We start from the raw sequence: 14,918 nt of genomic DNA on the forward strand, positions 1-14,918 counted from the left end.
GAGTCCCCCTTCAAATACTCAGTATTTGAGTGTCTAGTAAGTTATAACAGTTAACGCACAAAATTCTAGTCCTCATGTCGTTTATACTCAGGTATTTATTGGGAGACACGCGTCAGTAGTCCCTACTAAATGAGAAGATTGCTTGAGTACAGGAGTTCGAGTCCAGTCTGGAATAAAGAGAGTAAAACATGCTCTCTGAATTAGTCTTTGAAACTGGTAAACTAGCTCAGAAGTTTTGTAAGAATTGCTGGTGTACGTTTATTATATACAGTGCAAGTACTTAATCTGTAAACCACCCCAAATTAAGCCTCCTAACTGCAAGCACAAAATGGACTCATTATTTACTGAGTTATCAGTTGGCCCTGTCCTTAGTTGTACAGGGACTAATGACTCACCCATAAATAATGGGCTCTTCTAAGAAGACAGACTTGAGTTGACACCTCTTTGTCCTATACCTGGGAGGAACGCACCGCAAACTCCAACCCAATGATTCCCTAAATGGGGTCTTCGCATCAGCTGCGTTAAAATCATCCCAGCAGGCAAGTTATCCGGCCGCCACTCCAGGGTCACTAAATCAGACTCTCCAGTGGGACCTCGGAATTCGTAGTTTAGCAAGCTCCCCAAGTGATGCTGGGGGTAAACTAACGTTTGAGAGTCAAAAACATGTTTTGGAAATATAACCAGATGGGACTGGAGAAATTAGAAACTGAGAAACATCCCTAAAAAAAAGCTAGACTAAGCTGCGTGGGAGACCAAGTGAGGGGGGCTCTTTGGGGTGTTTCTACCATGACAAAAATCGCCATTACCCCACAGCTCTCCTACCACCAACGTTCCGCCAACGTCCCACCACCCTCATGACAAGCGTCCGCGGGACTGCTCCAGCGAAGGCATCCTTTGCCTGGGCCATGAGGCACAACCGTCCCTCACAGCTGGGGAGGCTTCTCCAGGTTCGCACCGAGAGGAAGTTGGGGTACCGGTTTCCGCCGCCAGCACCCAAGATGGCGGCACGAGCGTCGCAACCACAAGCACCACATGTCCCGCCTCAGCCTTCTCGGGTCTCACTAGACTTTTGCAAGTCACTGTGGGAACCCTCAAGGCGGAGGTGTTCCGCACTCCGGCGGCGATACACCTTCCCATTCCCTGCCCTAAGCCCTCAATCCCCCGCCACAGAAAGCGCTGGAAGCGCCCAGCCTGGATACTTCACCCAACGCCCAGCCCGCTAACACCGCCCGCCGCGAACGCGCGGCCGAGGGGCCCAGAATGCCAGACACTAAGGCCTTCGCCCTACTCATTGGTGGGTCCACACTGCGGGGCGGGCCTAGGTACCCATTGGGCCGGGAATTATGTCAGTCTTGGGAAATCGGGTCCGGAGATAAGAAGATACACTCAGCCATTGGGCCCTCTCTGCTGCCAATCAGAGGGACATCCGTCGACGGCCCCGGTCTCGGCTCGTTGATTGGAGAAACTGTTCCTAGGGTGCCTGCGGCGGGCGGGTTTCCGAGTGCGGTGGCAGGAGGGGGCGGGGAGGGAAGCGGAGGCTCGGAGCTCTAGGCCGGCCGGTGGCGGCGGCGAGGCCGGGACTCGGGCTTAGGGCCTGCTGTGGCGGCAGCGGCGGACGCCGAGCTAAGCAGCGGGTATCGGGCACATTCTTTTCCTAGAAGGGAGGGGTGCAGCGCCGCGGGGCCGAGGCTTATGGGGCGACGGGATGGTGCTGAGGCGCAGGAGGCGGGGGCCGAGCGGGGTTCCCGCCAGAGCCCGGCCCTGGGCCTGACAGGGAGGGGCCGCGCGCGGGGCCGAGAGGAAAGCTGGCTCCGGGATGGGATGGACTGGGCAGGGTCGAGGGCACGAGAAGGCGTGGTGTGAGGCCCGGACTTGGGAGTGGGGTGGGGCCATCGGGACGGAGGGCGGGGTGGGGTTTGTTGTAAGGGTGGGTCAAGGCCAGGGAAGTAGCACTTGTTCGCTGGCCGCCCCAGGAGTCTAGAAGCTCCGGCGCCGAGAGTGGGCATGGCGACTTGGTCTCAGCCGGACTCGGGTATCCGGGCAGGGTGGGACCAGCCTCAGGCCAGGGCCTTGCCCCTAACTCGATTTTTAAGGGACTTTATCCGATTTTTCGAACTTAGGCTCCTGGGAGGTTTTAGTAATAAATTGCGTGAGAACGGAGGGTAGCGTAAGCAGGAATTCTGGGTCGCAATTGTGTTTACTCTGACCAGAGAAAGGGAGTGTGAGTGTGTGTGTGTACACGTACGCGTGTGTAAGTATAGATCGCTCTCCCCCTGTGGAATGAAGTTGGTAGATGGGTCACAACGCCGGAGAGGAGAGGGGGTATGTCTTGGTTTGTGAGATTAATGGAAGCTCAAAAGTGGAGACCAGAAACAGATTTACCCCCTCGGCACTGGGCGGTCTGGCTAGAGAACGTGGCCATATCCTTCTGCCTTGGCTCAGAAGGTCATATGAATGAAAATAAAACCTGCCTATGCAAATCCTGGACGGAACAGTCTTGCGTAGTAGGCCCCCCACCATCCCTCTCCTCCTTTTTTTCTTTCCTTTTCTTTTTTTATTTCTTTTTTCTTTTTTTTGAGATGGAGTTTCGCTCTTGTTGCCCAGGCTGGAGTGCACTGACGCGATCTCGGCCCACCACAACCTCGCCTCCTGGGTTCAAGCGATTTTCTTGCCTCAGCCTCCCGAGTAACTGGGATTACAGGCATGCGCCACCACGCCCGGCTAATTTTTGTATTTTTAGTAGAGATGGGGCTTCTCTATGTTGTTCAGGCTGGTCTCGAACTCCTGACCTTGGGTGATCCGTCCTCCTTGGCCTCCCAAAGTGCTGGGATTACAAGCGTCGGCCCTTTTCCTTTTTTTTTTAAGATGTGAGGATAGGAAAGGGAAATCAGATTTCAAAGTTCAGAAAACAAAAGGCATTCTTCTTCTGGGTGAAGTGGTGGCCTGAACATTGTCCTTTTGTCCTTCCACACTCTCACTGTTTAATAATCTTGCCTTTTTGAACTGGAAAAGACAACTGTTATAGGTGGTTTTCTCCTGAGAGGTGAAAATTCAGCTTTACTTTTAAGACAGGAAATGGGCTTCTCATATGAAAACAGAAGCTGGGTAATGCACCTGTAGCCGGGGAGGAGGGCTGGTAAATAAAACAAAGGTGTAAGATATTTTGGATGACCTAGTTACTGTCTGCTTATCCAAACCAAGCTACATTTTAGGATATTGCACATTTAATATTAAGTGAGATCCTTTGTGATCAGTACCTTTCTTTTATAGTTCTTCTATGATCAGTTGCTGTATTTTGAGTTTTTTTTTTCTGAGAGTGTGAGTAGTCCTTTCTTCCTATAAAAGGGGCCTTTAGGCCAGGCACTGTGGCTCACGCCTGTAATCCCAGCACTTTGCGGGGCCCAGGTGGGCAGATCACCTGAGGTCAGGAGCTCAAGACCAGTCTGGCCAACATGGTGAAACCCCAACTCTACTAAAAACACAAAAATTAGCTGGGCATGGTGGCAGGCGCCTGTAATCCCAGATACTTGCGAGGCTGAGGCAGGAGAACTGCTTGAACCCGGAAGGTGGAGGTTGCAGTGAGCAGAGATCACACCACTGCACTCCAGCCTGGGTGACAGAGTGAGACTGTCTCAAAAAAAAAAAAAAAAAAGTGAAAATGTCCTTTGAATGTGTTTTCTACCTTCTACTGTGAAGGTTTTCCTACCCTGATCATGATGTGAAAAGTATGGAATCTTATCTTGTTGCTTTTGTGATTCCCATTTCAGGTTTCTCTGGAAACCCCCCTGGTAAGTGTGGAGGAGGCGGGATACTCTGACCCAAGACGAAAGGCCTGTAGCTCCAGCCAAAGAAAATAAACCTTAGGAGGGAGAAGGAAAAAAAAAAATCCATCAGCTGTTCCTGAGAACAGCCTGCAGTGGAATCTACAGAGAGGACAACTAATGTGAGTGAGGAAGTGACTGTATGTGGACTGTGGAGACAGTAAGTCACGTGGGCCCTTGAGGGCCTGGACTGGGTTAGGAACAGTTGTGCTTTCAGAGGTGAGGTGTCGAGAAGGGAAAAGTGAATGTGGTCTGGAGTGTGGCCTTGGCTCCACAGGGTGTGCTTTCCTCTGGGGCCATCAGGGAGCTCAGCCCTTGTGTTCTGCCAGGGTGGGATACGGGGTTTGCCACTGAGGAGGGTAACCTGCTGGCTGGAGCGGCAGAGCAGTGGCCTTGATTTGTCTTTTGGAAGATTTAAAAACCAAAAAGCATAAACATTCTGGTCCTTCAGCAATGCTTTCTCTGAAGAAATACTTAACGGAAGGACTTCTCCAGTTCACCATTCTGCTGAGTTTGATTGGGGTACGGGTGGACGTGGATACTTACCTGACCTCACAGCTCCCCCCGCTCCGGGAGATCATCCTGGGGCCCAGTTCTGCCTATACTCAGACCCAGTTCCACAACCTGAGGAACACCTTGGATGGCTATGGTATCCACCCCAAGAGCATAGACCTGGACAATTACTTCACTGCCCGGCGGCTCCTCAGTCAGGTGAGGGCCCTGGACAGGTTCCAGGTGCCAACCACTGAGGTAAATGCCTGGCTGGTTCACCGAGACCCAGAGGGGTCTGTCTCTGGCAGTCAGCCCAACTCAGGCCTCGCCCTCGAGAGTTCCAGTGGCCTCCAAGATGTGACAGGCCCAGACAACGGGGTGCGAGAAAGCGAAACGGAGCAGGGATTCGGTGAAGATTTGGAGGATTTGGGGGCTGTAGCCCCTCCAGTCAGTGGAGACTTAACCAAAGAGGTTAGTGGACCTGTGGTGGGTGTGGGGGGCCTGGGGTTTGGGGGTGGGCTCGTCCAGAACGATTGTGGTCAGAACACAGAGCCCTGTAAAGAGTCAGACAGATTTCAGCAGGGCCTCAGGCACTGTTCTTGGGTAGGGATGGGCTGAACTGTCTGACTTTAGGATTGGGGGCTGGGAGCATTTCCCTGTGTTGAACCATTGACCTACCTCTAAATGTACTGTCAGGGCAGTGGGAGGTTCCTACACATGCCAGGGTGTTGACTGCTTGGATTTCAGCATGACTGCTGGAGGCCTGGGGTGGGGGAGGAGTCATGTTGTGATGGGCTTTGATGCAGTGTACATCTGTTGCTAAGACACAAATACTTTATGGACTCTTCCCTTGTACCTCCCCCCACATCAGAACACAGACATACCCTGAAGTTCTCCTTTGTGGTCAGGCCTGTTGTATTGTCCTGATAATTAAGACCTCCTGGGCCTGAGCCAAAGGGTAGATTTGGATAGTTATTCTTGGCCAGGAGAGGGCCAAGGCTTCCATTCTTTGCTCTAAAGGCCCACTGCAGGGAGTAGGGAAGAGAAGGCTGGGAGGTAGAAGAGAAACTGCATTCTGCTGCCCAAGTCAACTTGCTTTGAGCTGTCAGAAGAGATCCTTAGTTCTTGTCACATGGCTGACATACTGTTCTAGGCAGAAAACGATGCAGTTCTTTGCCTTTTAAGATGTGAATGGCTGCTGCTGCCCCTGCCTCCCCAACATAAGATTGCTTTGAACTGTGGGTTTGTATGACTTTTGCTTGCCACCCAGCCTTAAGTAGTTGGGAAAAAGGCCCGCTGCACTCCCCTGGCCATTAGGGAAGGAGAAAGCCTGATTGGGTTTTTGGAGGTGGCATGTGGAGGAATGTAAAAAGTTTTACAGATGCTGCAGAAATGGGCTCCTCTGCCTGCCAGTTCAGACCATGTTTTCCCTCCTTCCCTCCTTTGTAGCCTTTTCCTGAGCTTAGTTATCTGACTGTTAGTGACTGTCAAAGAGTATGGCTTGTTTTAGGCCAGTGGTCCTCAACTGGGGGTGATTTTGTCCCCGAGGGTGCAAGTGGCAGTATCTTGAAACAGTTTTGGTTGTCACATCTTGGGGCGGGGGTGCTACTGGCACCTAGTGGGTAGAGGCCAAGGATGCTGGTTAACATCCTGAATGACACAGGACACCTTCAAACAACAGATTTGTCTGACCCCAAGTGTCAGTAGTGCAGGGATTGAGACACTCTGCTCTGTGCTCAAATGGCTCATACTGGACCTGCTTTGAGAGGGACTAGGATTATCTGAGCGCAGGAGCCAGGAACATTTCTTACCTTTCAGGGCCTCTTATTTTAGCTTCTTACAGGGCCACTTGGAACTTCAACCTCTCTTCTGCTTCCCGTTTCCCTTTCCTTCAAGTGGGCTTCAATCTTGGCACAGTGTTCTGAAGTATGCTTCTTAGTCTCTGCTCCATGCTCCTCCCCCAGGGTAGCTCCCCCAGGGGTGGGTGGAACTGGGTTTGCTCCTGGAAACCTTGCAGGGGTAGCTCCATATCTGTTCCTGCTGGGATGGGATGGGATGTTTTGGATATTACTGGGTGGGTTGGGGTGGAATGGGATGGGACTTTGACCCTGCTTTCCTCTGTTTTTTGGCGCTTGTGAAAGTTGTGCTTTTCATCTCAGGCCTTTACAACTCCCTTTGGGAGGGGGGGTGGGTCAGCATTAGGGGCCCAGGCTGCATATGGGGGAAGGGAGGATTATTATGTGTCTAGAACAACATTTCCTCAGCAACTCAGGGATAAAAATACCCAGGTCCAGAGCATGTGACAGGCACTGCTGGAACCGGTATTATCCCTGGGGTGGAAGTGCTCCCCCGCTGCCAGGCTTGCTCTGTGGACAGCTATAACCTAGGCCCTTGTCAGGGATAGGATTCCCCTTGAGATTGGCATTCTGCCCAGAGCAGGGGGTGGCCTGTTTACAGCTCTTTCCAGGCTAGGAGCAGACTGTGACCAGAGAGAACATACTGTCTCTCTGACCTGACCTTAGGCTCCAGGGGAGCAGCAGTGGGGAGGGAGCTGAATTTCCCCTCGAGAAACCAGTCCAGGGAGTCTGAATTGTGATACTGAGTCTGTGAGGGGCTGCTTTCCTGCTTGGATGAGATGTGGGCCAGATATCAGGCAGAGAATGCTCTTGAATAAAGCCAGGGTGAAAAGGGAGTGGGGGACATTTGTGGCCAGGAGAAAACGGAGCACCTGTCGCCCTAAGTGTAGGGCTTCAGGGTTGTGTCTCCCCTCCTCTTGCTTGGGGCTAGGCCTGGCCAGCACTGTGACATTGCTGCACGTGGGCAAAATGGCCTTCCCTTTTTCCGTAGTCTGGCCTATTTTGGGGTGACAAAACTTACGACTTATGGTGGGCCTGGGTGCCCTGGGTTCCTGCCCAGCCTGACTTGTGATCCCTGGCCTTGAGAACTGGCCACTGCCTTCCTGAGGAATGGGGTAACTCCTTCCACTTCCAGCAAATAATTTAGATTCCCAGAGAATCTGCGGGAGGAGTGTCTGCCCAGTCCTGAGTGGGCTGGATGAGCAAGATGCGACAGGAGGGAGGAGAGTGGCACCCCTTCCCCCAGGGCTCTCACTGCGCCACCCCAGCTGACTGACTGGGCTGGGTGGGGCTGCCCGCCCCTGGGCGCATCTCCTCAAGGAGACGGAGGCGGCCCAGGGATGGGCTGGTTCCTTGCGGCAGCTTCTCCAGCTGCCCTGATGCAGAGATTGGCTCCCGTCTGCAGCTAGGTAACAGGCGGTGGGAGGGGATTGGCTCCTTCCGCATCTCCAGCGGAGACTTGGGGGAGGAGATTGGCTCTCGGCGCAGCCTAGGTAACGACAGTGGGAGGGGATTGGCTCTTTCCGCAGCCCAGCTGCTGACCTGGGGGAGGGGATTGGCTCTCTGCAGCCTCAGCAGTGACCTGCGGGGTGGGAGGGGGAGGGGATTGGCTCCTTGCTGCAGCCTAGGTAACAAGTTTGGGGGGCGTGGGGGGGAGGAGCGGGAGGATAGGCCCAGGAGGGAGCTTGCTTTCCTCTGCAGCTTGAGCACGGAGCATGGGGTGGGAGTCCCATATCACTGCAGCCTCTGCGGTGAGCTCAGGGTGGGGGCAGCTGGGCGCCTGAGTGGAACTGGGGTTGTGAGGTGGGAGGGGGCTGCTCAAGGATGGAGGAAGGGGGCTGGGCTGGGCCGCCCAGGCAGCAGCACGGGCGGGGCACCCTTCTCAGGCCCCTCGGAGCTAGCAAGGGGCCACCCTTCCAGCCTGGTGTGCTCCCTGAAAGCCAAGAGCTCCTTGCAGCCCCCTGTCCGGCTTCCCGGCACCGGCTGCCCTGGGGCTCATCTCGCAGACCATGACCCGCCTGGACCGCAGCTCTCACAGTGGTGGGGGCCATGCCAAAGGCAGCCGGCCCCTTAACTCTTTGCTGGCTGGTCACCGGGTGGCCCAGCCCCCCTCTGCTCCTGGGTCCAGGGCTTCTGTTCAGGTTGGTGTATGTGGGAAGACTAAAGTAGTACGTCTGGGAGGTCTTAGGGTCAGGGAGGGTTAATGGGAGAGGAATACCGGCTTAGAGGTAGGGAGGTGGGTCTGATCTAAGGCAATTGCTTTCTGGAAAGTGTGTGTCTGCATTTTAACCCCTGGATGGAAGGCAACACTTTAGGGTTTCTTCAGGCTTGTGGGGAGGGCGCGACTACAGGGGGGTGCCGGGTATAGGAAGCCCAAATAGCTCCATTTATTGGGGTTCTATGGTGTTAGCAGTGGGGGTGGCAGTTGGTGCAGCAACTGTTCATGAGCCACTACGGTAGAGCCTGAGGGAAGCATTTTTGGTGCCCAAGGTGGCAGTTGTAGCTGAGCAGTGATGGGGGTTACGTCCTTGAGTGGGTTGACTGATGGGGATTTGGTGAGTCCTGGGGTGTGGTGAGGAAAGGAGAGCACTGGTGTGAGGGGACACAGTGAGGCTGGCCTGAGCAGGGGTGGGGTGCCCCCCTGGGGATCATCTGACTGCCTGAGCCTCCCTGGAATGGAGGCAGCAGCTAGGATCAGCTGAGAGGGAATTCTGGCGGGGATGAGTCTTGAGGTGAGCCTGGGCTTGAGGAGTTGTGGGTGTTCAGCCTTACTCTTGCTGCCAGCTGGGGAATAGGGAATGGCTATAGGAAGGGCTGTAGACAGCATGGCGTTGTCATTGGTTGCATCAGGTGGTTGGAAATGCAGGGATTTTCCTCTCCAGCCCACCCCACCCCTTTATGCAAATGAAATGGCACCACAGGCTGATGCAAGCCTGGTCACTGCTAAGTAATTCTGCATGACAATTTGCTCTTGCTTGCCATGGCCAGCTTCCTCCAAACCAAGTTTTAAGGGGTCCAATCTCCAAAGCTAGAGGTGTCTCCTGATGTTCCCCTTCTTTCTTATGTAGGGGTGAGGTGGCCCTGCCTTTTGGTTGGGTGTGTCTTGGTCCAGACCCTAATCCTTCCCACCCTTATGGTGATAGTCACGCTAATGGTTTTGCTAGTGGCTCTTTTTTTTTTTTTGTGGGAAGGGGATAGTGTCTGGAAGTAGATGAATGAACATTTGCTGGTGCAGAGGGACCAGGGGGTAAAGGCTGGCAGGTGAAGAGCTGGGAGGGGCCCCACCCACGACTAACTGGGGTCACACTAGGAGGGAACTCTGAGGGGCAGGACAAAGAAGGGACCCTGGGACCTCAGAGCTAAAGTCATGTGATTTGTCTTTCAGGACATAGATCTGATTGACATCCTTTGGCGACAGGATATTGATCTGGGGGCTGGGCGTGAGGTTTTTGACTATAGTCATCGCCAGAAGGAGCAGGATGTGGAGAAGGAGCTGCGAGATGGAGGCGAGCAGGACACCTGGGCAGGCGAGGGCGCAGAAGCTCTGGCACGGAACCTGCTAGTGGATGGAGAGACTGGGGAGAGCTTCCCTGCACAGGTACCATCGCCCCTGCTCACTGGGCTCTCTTTTTGTCCCTACTTCCCTTCCCTGACACAAACGAGGCTGGAGTTCTTCCAGGAACTTCCCTTAGAGAAAACAGGTTGTAGGGTGGACCTGAATTTCTGTTTTGGGTTGGGGTCTATAAGTCACAAGTGGCTGAGCCTTGGAAGGGGGAGTGGAAAGCAGCAGATGCAGAAGGGCTGGGCCTTGGCAACAGACAATGCAAGGGAGGCAGAGCATCTAGCATCTTCCTGCTTGCTTCAGGACTCTTTCACTCTCCCTTCTGTTGTTCCTGGGAGTTTGGGACTCGGGGCCAGCCATTAGCCTGGGAATGGGAGGGAGACTGCAGGCCTTCAGCCATTCTGGGAAAGAAGCTTCAGCCCCAGGCAGCCAAGGCTCAGATCAGTCAGACTTACAGTTCCTGTTGCCACAGGTGCCTAGTGGGGAGGACCTGACGGCCCTGTCCCTGGAAGAGTGCCTTAGGCTGCTGGAAGCCACCTGCCCCTTTGGGGAGAATGCTGAGGTGAGCAGGACTCCAGTGAGAGCCCACCAAGTGAGCAGGGCAGCCTGTACCTGGCGTGTCCCTCCATGGCTGAGGGGCCAGCTCTTGTTCTGGCTGCTGGGGGTAAATGCAGAGGAAGGAAGAACAGAAACAGACTCCAGGTGGTAATCTCTGGGAGGAAAGCACAAGGTCTTTCCTTCCCCCTTGTTAAAGCCTCTGTGTTTTGCCCTAGTTTCCAGCAGACATTTCCAGCATAACAGAAGCAGTGCCTAGTGAGAGTGAGCCCCCAGCTCTTCAAAACAACCTCTTGTCTCCTCTTCTGACTGGGACAGAGTCACCATTTGATTTGGAGCAGCAGTGGCAAGATCTCATGTCCATCATGGAAATGCAGGTAGGATTGTCGGAACCGGGCACAAACCTATTGGATTTTACACAGCATGTCTTAGCCCTCAGTTGCTTTTCCATCTCTGAGGAGAGAAAGTGTAATACTTTCTCTGATCCATAGAAAAGTGGGGACAATGAGAGGAAACCTGTCCAGGTGTGTCCTTGGGGCAAGGGAGGTGAAGACAGGTAGGGTTTGGCTTAAATAAAACTCAGGACTCAGCCTTCCAAATCAGGGCCTGCCTCCTGGGTGTGCCTTCTTCCTTTCCTTCAGGCAGATAGGCACTTGACTGAATGCTTCCAAGGTTCTGCGTTAATAATAGCTGACATTCACATGGTGCTTCACAGCCATCGTTCGCTCACTTGGCCCTCACAGTCATCTAGTCAGCCTTTATTTCAAAGGTGAGGAAATTGAAGCTCAGAGAGGTTAAATGATGTGCCCATGGTTACACAGCAAGTGGTGCAGCTAGGTTTTCTGACAAGTCTGGGTGTTCTTTTCACTGTGTTGATTTTGCAGTAACAAGGTAGTGTTTTCTTCCTCTCCCTCCAAGAGAGGGGAGTCTGGCCAAACATGAGGAAAAGCTGATCAGTCCTGTATTAGGGTGGAGCCCACATGGAAGAACCCATCTCTGCCAGGCCTGGTGGATGAAGCTGGGTCAGGAGCTGACACTGTGGGCTTTGGTTTATAGTCTTTTGCCTTTACACCCATGCAGCTGTGCCTCTGTTGGGTGCCTGCAGTGTGTGAGCCCCAGGGGAGGGAGTCAGTTTCTAGTGAACAGTGGTGCTCTTCTCCCCCTCCCAGGCCATGGAAGTGAACACATCAGCAAGTGAAATCCTGTACAATGCCCCTCCTGGAGACCCACTGAGCACCAACTACAGCCTTGCCCCCAACACTCCCATCAATCAGAATGTCAGCCTGCATCAGGCGTCCCTGGGGGGCTGCAGCCAGGACTTCTTACTCTTCAGCCCTGAGGTGGAAAGCCTGCCTGTGGCCAGTAGCTCCACGCTGCTCCCGTTGGCCCCCAGCAATTCCACCAGCCTCAACTCCACCTTCGGCTCCACCAACCTGACAGGGCTCTTCTTTCCACCCCAACTCAATGGCACAGCCAATGACACAGCAGGCCCAGAGCTGCCTGACCCTTTGGGGGGTCTGTTAGATGAAGCCATGTTGGATGAGATCAGCCTAATGGACCTGGCCATTGAAGAAGGCTTTAACCCTGTGCAGGCCTCCCAGCTGGAGGAGGAATTTGACTCTGACTCAGGCCTTTCCTTAGACTCGAGCCATAGCCCTTCTTCCCTAAGCAGCTCTGAAGGCAGTTCTTCCTCTTCTTCCTCCTCTTCTTCCTCTTCTTCCTCTGCTTCTTCCTCTGCCTCTTCCTCCTTTTCTGAGGAAGGTGCGGTTGGCTACAGCTCTGACTCTGAGACCCTGGATCTGGAAGAGGCTGAGGGTGCTGTGGGCTACCAGCCTGAGTATTCCAAGTTCTGCCGCATGAGCTACCAGGATCCAGCTCAGCTCTCATGCCTGCCCTACCTGGAGCACGTGGGCCACAACCACACATACAACATGGCCCCCAGTGCCCTGGACTCAGCTGACCTGCCACCACCCAGTGCCCTCAAGAAAGGCAGCAAGGAGAAGCAGGCTGACTTCCTGGACAAGCAGATGAGCCGGGATGAGCACCGAGCCCGAGCCATGAAGATCCCTTTCACCAATGACAAAATCATCAACCTGCCTGTGGAGGAGTTCAACGAGCTACTGTCCAAATATCAGCTGAGTGAAGCCCAGCTGAGCCTTATCCGAGACATCCGGCGCCGGGGCAAGAACAAGATGGCGGCGCAGAACTGCCGCAAGCGCAAGCTGGACACCATCCTGAATTTGGAGCGTGATGTGGAGGACCTGCAGCGCGACAAAGCTCGGCTGCTGCGGGAGAAAGTGGAGTTCCTGCGCTCCCTGCGACAGATGAAGCAGAAGGTCCAGAGCCTGTACCAGGAGGTGTTTGGGCGGCTGCGGGATGAGAATGGGCGACCCTACTCGCCTAGTCAGTATGCGCTCCAGTACGCCGGGGACGGCAGTGTCCTCCTCATCCCCCGCACGATGGCCGACCAGCAGGCCCGGCGGCAGGAGAGGAAGCCAAAGGACCGGAGAAAGTGAGCCTGGGGAGGAAGGGGGTTTGATGCCCACCAAGACCGAAACTGGAGAAGGGCTGGACCTGGACCTGGACCTACAGTGGGGACTTAAATGCCTTCTTACCCAATATATCTTCTCAGATGGGATGACTGCGGGTCAGTGTACAGGAAGAGGCAGGCACTGGCTGGCTTAGCTCCACTCCGGTGGAGTGGAAGTGGCCAGACCATTTGGATGGACAGGGTCCTCACCCTATCCCTTTCCTGTGAGGCAAGGGTGGTGGTGGAGTTGCTGGAGGTAGAGGAGCTATGTGGAGCAAAGGCCAACAGAGGGGAAGGAATGGACCTGTGAGAGGAAGGGAAGGTAGCAGAAAGTCTCATTTCAGGAAGGAGGGAAAGAAAGGAGGAAGGAAGGAAATCCCACCCCCCCAAAAAAAAAAATCAAAGCGAGAAGAAAATCAGAGGGAAGGTTAAGGTTGGCTCTGGCCAGGATTCCAGGCAGCAGGTTGGAGTGACTGGTGGGCCTAGGTCACTGGTGTGATAAACCCTGTTTCACCCCGGGGGTTACACAGACATAGGGTGGGTTTGGGGAGGGGCAGTGTTAACTCTTTCTGCTCCTTGCATTTTGGCATCCCTGAAGGGGAGCTCTTGGATATCATCGGCCATAACGTTTCAATCAAATGGAGCCACTGGGCCCCAACACTGGCTTGGAGATTTAGGGTCAAAGGGTAGAGTGAACAGGAAAGGGTCACGTGGCCCCATGTTGCAGCAGCCCCAACATCACGCATGTCATTCATTGCCTTGCCACTCCATCTCCCTCTGCTCCAGCCACTCCTGAGCTGCGGCTCCCATTGTCTCCATCAGAGCCTGCATGTGAATGCCATCCTCCCTGGGTCCGGTGTTTGTGTTCCCCACCCCTCACAGACTTCCTGAGCTCTTCTGTAAGCTGGGGTAGGGTGCTGGCAGTGCTCTGGGAAGTGGGCCTGCAGCCTTCCTCTTCTGGGACTGCTGTGAGGCAGAGGAATGATGGAGGATCTAGTGTAGCAGCCTCCAGGCAGGATTCAGCACAACACTGGGGAGTCACCCTTCCCTCGGTCCTCTGCCTACCAACAACTGGGCTTATCACTGGGAAAACACAAAAAATTACACAACCCAGCAACAACAAAAAAAACTAGTCCTCTTAGAATTTCTTGCGCTTTGATTTTTTTAGGGCTTGTGCCCTGTTTCACTTATAGGGTCTAGAATGCTTGTGTTGAGTAAAAAGGAGATGCCCCAATATTCAAAGCTGCTAAATGTTCTCTTTGCCATAAAGACTCCGTGTAACTGTGTGAACATTTGGGATTTTTCTCCTCTGTCCCGAGGTCGTCGTCTGCTTTCTTTTTTGGGTTTCTTTTTAGAAGATTGAGAAGTGCATGTGACAGGGACTGAGAGCACCCCCCCTAAACACACAAGCTCTCAGCCACAGGCAGCTTCTCCCTCCACAGCCCCAGGTTAGCACAGGCTCCTGGAGGGCTGCCTGGGGGAGGCAGACAAGGGAGTGCCAAGGTGGCCAGATAGTTCCAGGACCACAATGTCTTTATTTTTAACTGTTTGCCACTGCTGCCCTCACCCCTGTCTGGCTCTGGAGTACCATCTGCCCCAGACAAGCAGGAGTGAAATGGGGGTGGGAGGAAGCACTGATTCCCAGTTAGGGGGTGCCTAACTGAGCAGTAGGGATAGAAGGTGTGAACCTGGGAGTGCTTTTATAAATTATTTTCCTTGTAGATTTTATTTTTAATTTATCTCTGTGACCTGCCAGGGAGAGGGGAGAGAGAGATGCTGTTGAGCACATGACAAAATAAAATAAAATGGATGATTCATTCTCAAGTGCAATTTTTCCCCACTTTGAATTTAAATTGAGAATAAAGGAAATGGACTCATTGTAGGGAGGACTGGCCATTGTGTGGCTAAGGCAGAGTTCACATGGGAAGATGGGTGGAGAACTGAGGAGGCTGACAATGGGGAACTTTAAAAGGCAAGTCTTAAATACTGTATTAAACCTTGGGGGCAGGCATCAGGCACCATGTACTTCATAGGGTTAGCTGGTTCAATCCTCTCAGGAAGGATTCAGAGTTCTTTCAGTCTTATACAGCTAGGATAGGTGG

General features: G+C 53.7%; 1 protein-coding gene across 3 annotated transcripts; it reads left to right on the top strand.

Moving 5' to 3' along the window:
- The first annotated feature begins 1,507 nt into the window (after window positions 1–1,507).
- On the top strand, window positions 1,508–14,637 carry NFE2L1 (nuclear factor, erythroid 2 like 1). 3 transcript variants are annotated; one of them, XM_010358736.2, is made up of 6 exons: window positions 1,508–1,634; window positions 3,768–4,784; window positions 9,555–9,767; window positions 10,204–10,293; window positions 10,505–10,663; window positions 11,456–14,637. In XM_010358736.2, exons 2-6 carry the CDS (start codon window positions 4,275–4,277, stop codon window positions 12,800–12,802), a joined length of 2,319 nt encoding a protein of 772 aa, XP_010357038.1. In that variant the 5' UTR covers window positions 1,508–1,634; window positions 3,768–4,274; the 3' UTR covers window positions 12,803–14,637. The 3 variants fall into 3 exon arrangements, with proteins under 3 accessions (XP_010357038.1, XP_030779920.1, XP_010356977.1); XM_010358675.2 differs by lacking the exon at window positions 1,508–1,634 and adding an exon at window positions 1,849–2,032; XM_030924060.1 differs by lacking the exon at window positions 10,204–10,293.
- Window positions 14,638–14,918: the final 281 nt, after the last annotated feature.

This window comes from Rhinopithecus roxellana, chromosome 19 (genome assembly GCF_007565055.1).
Source record: "Rhinopithecus roxellana isolate Shanxi Qingling chromosome 19, ASM756505v1, whole genome shotgun sequence".
In the NCBI taxonomy this organism is placed as follows: Eukaryota; Metazoa; Chordata; class Mammalia; order Primates; family Cercopithecidae; genus Rhinopithecus; species Rhinopithecus roxellana.